At 36.3% G+C, this 12,328-nt stretch overlaps 1 protein-coding gene across 1 annotated transcript; it reads left to right on the top strand.

Annotated features, from left to right (window-relative positions):
- Window positions 1–7,377: 7,377 nt before the first annotated feature.
- On the top strand, window positions 7,378–12,226 carry LOC113501527 (retinal homeobox protein Rx1). Its single transcript, XM_026882709.1, has 3 exons — window positions 7,378–8,171; window positions 10,783–10,894; window positions 11,145–12,226. The coding sequence occupies exons 1-3, from the start codon at window positions 7,965–7,967 to the stop codon at window positions 11,732–11,734; spliced, it is 909 nt and encodes a 302-aa protein (XP_026738510.1). The 5' UTR covers window positions 7,378–7,964; the 3' UTR covers window positions 11,735–12,226.
- Window positions 12,227–12,328: the final 102 nt, after the last annotated feature.

A 12,328-nucleotide genomic window follows, 5' to 3' on the forward strand; every position in this document is an offset into this window, starting at 1 on the left:
TTACTTTGTGATGTGGTAGAAGGCCCCCAGTTTCGTCGGGTCTGAAAATTAATTCGTCTACATAATCAGGACTTCCGTGCGCCGCGCCGCCTCGCACTCGTAGCTTCACTACGATATTATATTGAAAATATTGATGCGAAACTTTGGTTTTGTATGGAAGATATTAAATGTTTCCATGTAGTTGCGAATTATAGTTTTTCAGTGTTGCTTTTGCTTGTGATGGAATTGTTTTCATTTGCAGTTTTTGGAGCGATTTATTTTAGAGAGATGTTAGACGGGCAGAAGAAGTTTAGAAAGCGATATCACGAGAGTTCTCTTCACCTGTATGAGCTTGAGCTGTGATATAAATTACGGACCTCAGAAATGTCAACGAGGGATTTTATAAGCATACCTACTTCGGTATTTGGAACAGATTGCTTGTTGTTATGTTATTTTCTTTTATTGATTCATAAAAAAAGGATTTCCCGTTGACATTACACTCTTAATAATTGCCAATTTCCTAATGGCTAGTCTCAATTTAATTTTGTAAGTCTTTGAGTAGTCTTCTAAAAGCATGCTATATATACAATATGCAACATTTCCAAACAAGATTATCTAAAAAGGTTTCACCAAGAATCGAACTTGCACCCTCGAAACAGGTGTTGCCCAAGAAGTTGTAGCGACTCGTGTTTTACTAAAGACAAAAAGGCTCAACGTCATAATTAAAAAAATCTCGTGCCTGCAAAGAAAGGGGGAAGTGGCGTGAAAGCAAGACGGATGGGGTGCCACAGAGAGCCTAGCAAAGACAATGTCGCGCTTTGGATGCGATGCTTAATCATAAATATATCAACCGGAGACACGGTAAGGCTTGGACACAAGGTTTGTTCAGGTTTAATGGTAACTCATGGTATTCAATTTGTGTAAAGATTGTGTACTTACATAAATAATTTAGAAACTTTTTTTTGGACGATGAAAGGAGGTTTATAGTTTTCTTGCAGCGATATTTTAACCAAATTATTTTAAGCAAAACCAACTTATATCTATAATTTCAATGTTAAGATATTGGTTGTTTTGCAAGAAGTTAAGAGAAAAGATACTTATATGTTTTTCTTTCGTAATCATTATCACTGGTTTTTACTAATGCTAGCGATTGTCTTAATGTCAATTAGTTACAGGGGTAGTGCACTGACAGTTAACATTCAAATTGCAACAGCACTGATAATTAACCTTCAACATTCAAATTAGCAAAATTTTAACACATTGTTTTAACGAAATTGCACTGAATTAATTGAAAAAGAAAATTTTTAGTTTCTATTTTACATTATCCAAGGGTGAATTTATACTTAAAACATTAAATAGGTACAAAAATAATATTCTTCGCTTGTATGACACGGACTCTAGAGCGACGAAGGAGGCATGCATGAGTGTATGAAAGTTAAAAGGGGTGTTAAAACAAAACGGATGAGTTCGGACAAAGGAAGGAAGCGAGTCTGTCCTCGTATTACAGCCCTTTTGATACCGCCGTTTGTAAGCAATGGAATACCTAACATATTTTGATTAATGAATGTTTGTGCGACATACTCGGATCGCACCCCAGGGTACGAGACTACCGTCTATTGTCTTCAAAGAAACCGGCTTGATTTTTACGGTAGTTTCATGTATAGCTAGGTTTGTAGGTATAGGTGATGATTGTCAACACATAATGTTCCCGGGCTGAAGTTAATCTCTATATTTTGTTTTGTAGAGACGATATAATAGCATCTAAAGTGGTCAATCTTTTAAAATACCTTTTATTTTTGTAGAGAGAGAATTATATTTTATTTTTTACCTATGAGCCTCTATATAAATAAAACATTATTAATACTTAATCTATAATTTTCATACGTTTTTCGTTTACATTCCGTTTGAGTTAACCAACAAAATAGACTTTCGAAAATTTACCTGACTGAATGAAAATTTAATGATCTGGACTGGACCTGTCAAAATGATAATATAATGATCCCTTTCCGTTCCCCGTAGTCATAATGTTAGCAGGTAATATTGTGTGTGACCGCCTGTAACATGTTTCATGGCAAAAATTATTGTAGACTCACATTTGCAATTGCAGATGTAAATTTCTCAGTTGTCAGAACAGGTCGAACAGCAACATTAGGTAATTTTCGACTGGCGTTTATGGCTATTGGTAAAAATCTTTTCTCAACTACATATATTATATTGGGATGCGAATTTACTTGTATGCAACTATGTACCAGTGTCATTAAGGAGCAACTGCCTAACTAATCTTCGTAACACAGTTACCTGGGCAACATTATACACGTTAGAACAACTGATCGTCAGACTTTCTAGCTTCTAAATACCCGTAACGAATGTCAAAAATCTATGATGATAGCAGCCGGGAACCCCCAATTTAACGTGCCTATCAAAACGCTTATTAACTCGCTATAACATAGATGACGATGATGAGATGTCGAAACTTAGCCACAAGCTTTTAGAAAAAAATTAAGTCGTTAGCCTTGGTCAGGCTACTAATTATTGTAGAGTCGCAGGAAGCAATAGAAGATTGATTATTAGATAAATAGATACCTATATACAAGATAAAAAAAATAAAAGATACAAATGCAGTTTAATTTAGTTTGATCTATTTGTGTTTCTATGGCTAAATATCGCAATTTACGTACAACCACCAAATAAGGCCCAAACTATAATGATACTTACGAAAATTAATTATTTTCTTCTGTGGAAACTATTCAGACTATTCTACTGAGAATCTGGTATATTAATTAATTTTACTGTTCCATCAAAATTTAGCACATTTTTAACATTCATAAACTCAAATCTAAAACTCATGAAAGGTATAGTAATAAAGTAAAATAGAGACCATTTAGCTCTTAAATAAACTATTCTACCAACCTCGAACATTCAACCCAGCTCACAAAGGGGTCTACTGCCAGGCCGATTTACCTTCAAACAAAGACGTAATACATCAGACACATCACCCTCCGCTCCGCTCCGCAAAGCCAACCGCAGTCATCTAATTACCTATCTTGTTAATCAACTAGCCGGCTATACCCGTACCTTGAAAGCGTATTAATTAGTCCAGTGTGCACACTGCGCGGACGACTGTATTGTGTCGCTGTTGCTGCCTGCAAATAAGTAAACACTGTTAACGTTCCCTGTAGGGCTGGCAAGGCAAGTTTTGATTTACACTTTTGATTTTGTCTGGTTCGAAAGACAGAGATTGGTGCTATCAGATTTTTAACAAGGCTTTGGCTGTTGCACTTGACTTGTGAATAGAATGAAGGGATCCTCCTAACACTGGCCTGTACAAGTTCTTTTACTGAGAAGAGTTTTTTTTTCTATATGAAGAAAGAAGGGGTGCCACATGTGGGATAATAAAATAAGATTAGACGTTAAAATCGCCAGCCATTCAGAAGAAGATACTAAACCTGTTTAAGTTCACAACTGTTTTTAAAACGCCCTTGGATTTCCTTCATATGTAACAAACCTTGCCTTACACCTTACCTAAACCTCGAATTGCCTTCAGCTGGGTTAAATCCTTATTCTATTATATTATCAACGTCACAGCTTTGCATTTTTGTTTTGTACTTAGATTCAGCGTTGCAATAACAGTGTTGTAAAAATACTTAATCTTACTTACTCAATTTTGTTCGTATCTTTAAACTTCATCTTCATCCACAAACCCTCAAACAAACCGTCAATGCGGCGCAAATAAAGATGTTTCTGCGATAAACTATAATATGTTATTAAATGCTAACCTGTTCTTAAAATATTTAACGCAAGAAAAAGTGTATAAACGAATATAATAGGTTTATTTCTGACAACCCCTTTTATCAACATCAATTAAATATATTTCCCTAATGAAAACTTTTTCATAAGGTACAATTCAACAAACTGCAAAATTACGCCATGGTAACTAATTAGCAATAATTACCTAGCATTTAATGGGGCAGAAGAATCTCGTAGTTGAGATATCAACCCTAAGCGTGGAGAGGGAGCCGGTTCCCACCGGTTTGCGCCTCGTGTATAAATGCTATTTTAACGCGGAAAAAAAGATTAATTAACTAATTGAGCCGTTGGACCGTTCCGTGCTCTTTTTTAAGTTTTTTTAATGCGACTAATTAAGATGATTGCTGAATATGACATGATGGGAATGTTTAGCTCTCTTTGCTTTAATTTTTTTAAGTTGGGAAGTCGATTAGTCATACTTTTGTTGATTTCATTTTCTTATTGACCGGTGATGAGAGATTTTTGGCTTATGCGTATAAGAATGTTTTATTACAACCATATTAATACCTAATGTTCGGGATTCTTTTCTGAAGGATAAAACAAAAAAAACACGTGTTCCTAATTTAATTATCTCTGAACGTTTAATTTCAATTTAACAATTTAAAAAGACAATTCCTTACGTCGACTTAGACTAAGATAATATTACTTTTACTGAAATTCAGATGCAATTATTGTTAAAAAATAATTTCACATGACTCTAGGTCTCAAATATAATAATTTAAAATGTAATAAAGTCTCATCTTTCATGTATTGTGAGCTACGAATTCCCCGCAACATGGTAAGAGAGACAATATAGCTCGAATGTTTAATTAGCGCATTGCAGGCTGTGCGGGCTCTGTAGGGGATGGCGGGGGGGCAGAGGGGCGCGGGAGGTGTTATTCATTAAAATGTTTGCGGAAACTCGTTTAGCGCCGCTGCGGCGGGCGGACCGCGCCACCCGCCCGCCTTGTGCGCAGGGCTGGCGAATCTTAACTGGCTTAAGATGGTACTTATGGTCGAGAGTAGATAGGACCCTATACCAGGCGTAAAAATGTTTTTCTCTTTAGCTACTGCAGGAATGTTAATGTTAAGAAGTGGTAGGAGCCACTCGATGTACGCTTTAAACCCTCACCAAGATTTCAAATTTAAAAAATCGTTCAAGAGAGTTTTGTCCCTAAAAGAAATTGGCAAACTAATTGGTCACCGTACAAAGTTTTGACAGTACACAGTCATTGCTCTTTAACATCACTTTTCTAGCAATCACGGTTCCTAAGATACAGCATGGTGACAGGTGGACGGACAGACAGCGGTGCCTTAGTAATAGGCTTCCGTTATCCTTTGTACCGTTTTCCTTTGAACTTTAATCTGACGACCTCCGTGGTCGGCTTCGAACGAGGTTCGATCTCCGATCGGGTCAAAGTTAAAATATCACATTGCTACATTTCCGGGTCTTGGCGTTTGTAGTACCTTCGTTTTATCTGAATTCCATGACACAAGAGCTTTAGCAACTTACTTTGTTTAATTTATTATTTTTTTGTTATTATTAAATATATTATAATTAATGAGTTAATGTCTCGCGACAACCCTTGTTGGGTCCCAGCGGGGCGCGACAGGCGGGAACGTTCATTTACTCCTAGTAATCGCTGCTGCCGCTATCTACAACCCACTTAGCAGACTTAATTTTGCTTCGTACACAAACATATCGCTTAGTAGCTGTTGTACGTTTGTATGTGGTACTATGTAGACATCTTGGATTAGGTATATTGTGATGATAATGTGCTAGAATGGAGATGATTAATTAGTGTTCTGTTTTATTATTTTTGATGAGGTAAAAATTTTAGAGTAGGTAGTTACGAAGTTGTATGTTTGGGATCAATTTTGAAGTACCTATGTCGAATTTAATACTGTAAATGACTTATGGCATGTTTTATCAAAAATAAAAATGATAAAGGCGTAAACTGTTTCATTAAATAGTGTTTTAATATTCTTCTACATTACGTAACGCAGTTTTTTGTATGCTCCGAATTTTATTCTACTTACATTCATCATTGTATATCACATTGTATCATAGATTTTTTCAAGAAATTCGTAAAAAACGTTGCTGTATTAGCCCTAGACTTTACAGGTTAATTACTACTTATAGCAAGGTGGTGTTGTTAATTGCTGTTTGATCAAGTCAACAGTTGAAAAGCAAGCAATTTGGTGGGAAGTGAAAAATCATTGAAAGTTTTACGTCTTCACGACTTGCAATTTCAGTATTTCAGTATTTTAAACATAATAAAAACTTCAATGAAACTCCGAGAAAATATTGTCATATTATTACTCACTAAAGGAAAAAAATAGACACCTTATATAACTGTTATAATATACTGCTTTCAGATTTATCTCAGCGACATATGTACAAAGATCACTTACGTTGGTCGGGACAAACCGCTTAACATATTTTCAGACAATCAGACAGACATAGTGAAAAGGTTCAAAGATGTTTAAAAAACAGTCGGAAACGACACTTAACGTTCCTTCCGAACAGAGGAGCTCGCTACGACGTAGATGATCACCCATCTACGGACCGGCCGTATAAAGCGTAACTTAACCTGGTACCCAAAAAGTATTTTTTTATGTTATGGTTTGTTGTTATAGAAGGAACCGGATTGCATCTTCTCTGAAAATCTCGTCTGTAGCTATTACGGTTTATGAGATGCAGGCTGGTGCCAGATGAATGTAACAGCAATAGATTTCCATAGCCTATTCTTGAAGGGCTCTTGCCCTGTGGATACGGTTAAATAAAAAATAGCTGGTATTTTCTCACGTTTTTACACATTTTCCTTTCCTTGTTTGTTTGTTTGTCGTTTCGGATGGATTCTTGTAAGTAAATCTTGAGGCACTTCCCTATTTTACCAGGCTGAAATTTTCAGGGTAGCTTCAAACCCGATGACAATGCAATTTACAAGTATAAAAACGGCTGAACCGATTTTGGTAAAATTTGAATGGACACTTAAAACGGGCTTTTTGTTTTTTTTTTAGTTTATTAATTTGGCATATTGACTTAGACTACTTTGATTTTAAACTTACTTCATATTGCCAGTAATATTATTAACAGTTGATTTTAATTTGATTGATCGATTCGTCTATATTACTTCGGACTGGATGTACAGATGTTGTTTTTTTAATTAACGTAAAATTCCATTATCTTTGGGTCAGTATTTGAAGTCAGTTGTATGTCTAGTTTTGCACAAGGTAAGGTCGCTTTGATAGAAAATATTTTGAAGAATGTCTATTTTGCTTTACTTCACCCATCACAATTTCGCTTGAATTGTTTTTATTTCGTGTACGAGCGAGCGAATTTTTTATTTATAAGTATAATTTTTCTGTTAGGCATTGGCATTTGGTTTTGTAATCGTTAAGTATCGCACTTAGATTTGAGGACTACGACATTTTTTTAAGTTAAAGTCACTTAATAAAATGGGCAAATAATTATAAAGATAAGATAGAAAATTGTAAAGAAAAAGAATTTTAATAAAAAAAACACGATACTTAAAAACTTATTTAGTAGCTGCGTCTTAATGAGAGATTTTAATAAAGTCCTCGTTCACCGTATTAAATATTTCATTAACAGCTCTACACCAAAGTTGATCGCATTTATACAACATTTATATTTACAAATACGCCATAACTTAATCTACACCTATTAAATACAGCCCCCACCGAGCGCTGTGATTGGCTGGATTTTCCAACCCCTGGAGTGTTGGGCCAATCACGGGCCGAGTTTCTGCAGCGAAGGGGTGGAGTCAGGGTGGTTTTGTAGCCGAGATTTTCGCAAATTCAAACAGTACTGTTCGGGGCACCTCGGATGTGAGAACCCTTTAGAAACCTAAACTTGAGTGCGATATTCGTAGACGAGAACTTTTTAGTAACTTTGTGCATGTGGTATTTGAAGTTAAAAGTAATATGAACATTATTTTAGTACGAAATTACTTTGTAAACGATGTGGATAACTTATGTGGACGTTAGACTTGTCACGATGATTATTTAAAATAATCTTGTTTAGCACGTGGACCCAAAGAATTCCGAATCATCATCCACAGTAGAGACAATGAGGAGCTCCAAGAAATAAAAAGACCAGCACTATCAGAGGTCCCGCAAAACTCAACTATATCAAAGAGGAAACTTCTTTGGAGAACCGAGAACCGAGATCCAAGATGGCTGGTCCATACCTCTCCCCGTTACCTGGTGACTTGCTGACGGAGTACATGTTCGGTCGTCGCCGGCAGCGTCGGAACCGCACCACCTTCACACCGCAGCAGCTGAGCGAGCTGGAGTCGCTGTTCCAGAAGACTCATTACCCTGACGTGTTCCTGAGAGAGGAGGTGGCTCTGAGGATCAGCCTCTCTGAGGCTAGAGTTCAAGTAGGTACAATGCTTTTGGGAAGATTCCTTACTCTTGAATAAGGAGAGCTTTTCCTCTCTGCTACGATAATGCTATGCCCTAAGGGCTTCATAATTGTTCATTGTACCTTAAATTACCACCTGTAACTACATTATGGAAGCAATAAAGTATTGAGTTATTATATTGGGGGCATTGAGAATTTAAAATCTTTCTACGTGAATCTGGTTCTGATAGATAGGTTAATACAGGATGGACGTTTAATACAGGATTTGTATCCATGATCGAGACACATTTTATCTTGAAGATAATTTGAGGGAACTATGTCTACGTCATTCACATAAGAACTTAATAACAAATAAAACACAATTGAGGTTTTTTAACTAACGCCTATTAGTATCGACACAGCAGGGATCCAAGCGTAGCCAGAATTCAGTTTATAAGATTTCAGAACAGGCACTTTTTAATGATTGTTGAAGACAGTGGCTGACTATCTATGACATAATTTAGCCGTTGGACTTGTATTAGGGATTAGTAGCTGAATAATTGTTTTCACGTATGACAGTTTTATTGTAGCAATTCGGATTGAGATTTCCATTCAGAGGGGATTTCTCTTCAATAAAACGTTTTTTGTGCTATAGGTGTTTGAACAATTTGTCTAGTTAAATTAATTAGGAGAAGTTTAATGAAGAGACGCGATTCGAAAAAAGTCTGTAAATCTCGCTTTTTGCTGAAAACTAATTTCTATTGAAGTGGATCTTGAGTGGATGTCCACTATCAGTCAATTGGTTTCACTTATATTCTAAAGGATTACCACTTTCAGCTGGACAGGTACTTAACAGATACCGCAATTACTGTACTATGTATTTGTTAGTTTATTTATTAGAAGCAGAAAATTGAAAAATGTTTGACATAAGCGAAAAAAACCTTTCTCTCAGATTTTGACGCTCTTTCTCTCTTCTCTTCTCTTTAACACGGATATTAGGTAAACCGTACCATTGTCCACCAACATAAGAGAAAAGTCACATAGTCACTTACCCGCCTTTAGGATCGAACCTGCCATACTCGATAAAAGTCTGTTGAACATGTGGAGCCGTACCGCTGTCACGGCATTACGGTATATTATAATCCATTACAATTTATACAACTTCTTTTCATCCTTAATTAAATGGGTGAATATGGATGAATATGTTGTACTTATTATTATTTTTTTACAACAAAAACATACAACTGTCTTTATTAAAAACTACGGCGCCTAATTTAATGATTTTTTTTGGACCAAATCATAGCTATTCAATATCAAATTCTCCAAGAAAAATTCAAGAAAATCGGTTCATACGGTGAGACACTCTGAGGTAAAAAATAAAAGAAAATCAATACTTATACATAATCTCCTCTTTTTTTGAAGTCGGTTGTAAACGCTGAATATTAATTGCGCGTACAGTTCAATCTACTTTATTTGGCCAACCCCTTTCATTAGGGGAAATCATAGAATTGAGAGCACTCTGTCTTTACAAATTTGTTCTTTGGTACTGACAAGACATTAACTAATAAAATAACTGCGGGATCACTATTAATACTAGGTTAAGATTCATTGCATTTCATGCCGCAAGTTGTATAAAAAATGGGGTAAAAATTAGACATTTTCTAATTAGGAATTTGTAAAACTTAAACGAGGTTTTTTTTTCGGCACTTGAAATCGTCCGTCCCGGCTGTTATTTATACATCTTTGACAGTCTTTACGGGTAGTCAGAAGTTTAAAAAAATTACAACCTGACTTACTAAGGGGTATCGTATTGCCCAGGTAAGTGGAGGACGTCAGATAGATAGTAGCTCCTTGTAAGACACTGGTATTTAGCTGCATCCGGTGAAACTAAAGCAGATACCAACATAGGGAAAAACGTGGAACATTTTGAAAAAGTTAGGGTGACGATGATTTTGGAGAACAAGACAACTCGTATGGATTTTCTTCTGTCTAGACTTATTCCAAACTATGCTAGGGTCTGGTTCCAATCTTAATTAGTTGTCTCATGAAACTGGAGAGCGGTATCACAATTGAAATCTTTGTACTGCAACTTTTTTGATGTAATAACTTTTGAAAATAACGAGTTAAGAGCACAGTTTTGTTACCATATCAACCGACTTTGGATTTAATGTAGAATTATCTTAAATTAAGCAAAACATTTACACATTAATATATGCAGCTGTTCGTAATATTCTTATCATTAACCTCCGTTATTGATATCGCAAATGACTCGCACTAGCCCAGTTTCTTTTCTGAACATATTTTGCGGATATATTTAAACTTTTGAAATTTACGAGTTATGCCTGATAATGAGGTAACAGAAGCAGTTGAGTTTCTTTGCCTTGCAACCCTATTCTTTGTCTTGTTTGTGTGCTATTCGTATTCTTTATTTCTTACAACCCTCAATTCCTCTTTTATTTCGGTTTTTCTCTGCCAACTTCAGATTGATAGTCCAAGCAAATATGCTGTTTTATATATAACTATTAAAACCGTGCAAACGATAACAACAATAAACGATTAACATTAGCATTAGTTTTACAAAAGCATTCGTAATTTTACTGAGTCAAGGCCATTATTATCAACTAACGCTCTAATTTATTTGGTAACAGGTATGGTTTCAAAACCGGCGCGCGAAGTGGCGTAAGCAGGCGCGTCTGCAGCTGCTGCAGGACGCGTGGAGGATGCGGTGCCTCGGACTTGGAACACCACCACTGCCATTAGGTATGCAGAAGTTGTAGACGAAAGGTCTTTATGAATAAGCATAATGAAACGAAGTAACAGAACTCTGTACGGCACCGTGTTGTGGAATTTTGAATATGGAAGAGATAATTAAGAATTCCTATAATAATAAGATGATTTTATTCTTCTTCTATTTCATAAAATGAAGAAGAGGAAGCCATCATAGGGTTATGATGGCTTCAATTTTAAACAGTTTGCTATTTACTTACCTTGAACTTTTTACCATTTCCAGGTCATTCAAAACCTGATTCTTCGCCTGAGGCCCCCGAGTCACCAACTGATAAAGATTCGCCGGAGCCGCCTGGTGCCATGGAGAACCGGGACTTGAAGTCTCCTCGCCAAGATCCTTACATGCACAACACTTACATGGAACCCTTACCAACAGTCACACCCAACGTACATGAGATGCCACAGATGGCAAATGCGAACGAGGATGGACGGATGCTGCAACAGCCTTTCGGGTTTCCACCATTATTGATGTCGCAGCAGATGGATCCAGAAGTTGTGCCGACAGATTTGCGAGTGATGTCGAAGCCAAATCCCTGCGCTTGTGGGACTTCAGTCCAGGATATGGACCAGCCGCAGAACCTTGCGTACCGTCAAAGGCGAGACAAGGAGACGAGTGACAGCGACACTGACACTGAAATAGATCTGACGTCACATTCCAAGGACGATGACATAAGGGAATCAGAAAGGCTGGCCAGTAGGATCGCTACCAGCATCTTCAGAAGCGACACAGTGCTTCACGACATGATGCCCAATGATCTCAGTTTAGGAGCTAAGAATGGCAGCGACAGAGTCAGAAATAATGTATCAATCTAATTGTTTGTATTAAATTACATATCCGAGGAATAGGATGTTGTTTCTTAATAATAATCGACATGTTTTCTATTAAATAGAAGTTCACAAATTGTTTTGACGTTTATGATAACATTTTGTGGTCTGTAATTTTAATGAAAGTATAGAGTTCATGGAAATAGCTTTCGATACGTTTTTATATTTTATTTTAATTATTTAGCTTTAGACTCAATGTGATTTTGTTCTAGTCAAGGTTATAATGGCCGTTTTACATTATTTTGGGTGATTATGGGTGATGGGTGATATTACTATTCTATGAAAAACCTACTCGACTCTCTAGGTGTACCAAAGCACTCTCCCCGCACAAATGAATGTAAACGGGCCTTAAGCATAAGCTTTCTTTTCGTAGACAATGTTTATCTAGTATTTGCTACAGCGTTTGCTAAACGCATACGTTAGTGACATAGTTATAAATGTAAGATAGAAATAATATTTGTTACTGAAAATGTATATAGTTTTTTCATCTAACTACTAAATTGCTTTAACTTTTAATAAGGGATTATCTAAAGCCTTTGAAAGATCTATAAGATAAAATGAGATTTCACAAACTCATGTTAG

Source organism: Trichoplusia ni, chromosome 15 (assembly GCF_003590095.1).
Source record: "Trichoplusia ni isolate ovarian cell line Hi5 chromosome 15, tn1, whole genome shotgun sequence".
NCBI classification, from domain to species: domain Eukaryota; kingdom Metazoa; phylum Arthropoda; class Insecta; order Lepidoptera; family Noctuidae; genus Trichoplusia; species Trichoplusia ni.

Coding starts and splice junctions, on each gene's coding strand:
- LOC113501527 (XM_026882709.1), top strand. CDS start 7,965: ATGGCTGGTCCATACCTCTCCCCGTTACCTGGTGACTTGCTGACGGAG. Junction 8,172..10,782: donor TCTCTGAGGCTAGAGTTCAA/GTAGGTACAATG, acceptor ATTTGGTAACAG/GTATGGTTTCAAAACCGGCG. Junction 10,895..11,144: donor AACACCACCACTGCCATTAG/GTATGCAGAAGT, acceptor TACCATTTCCAG/GTCATTCAAAACCTGATTCT.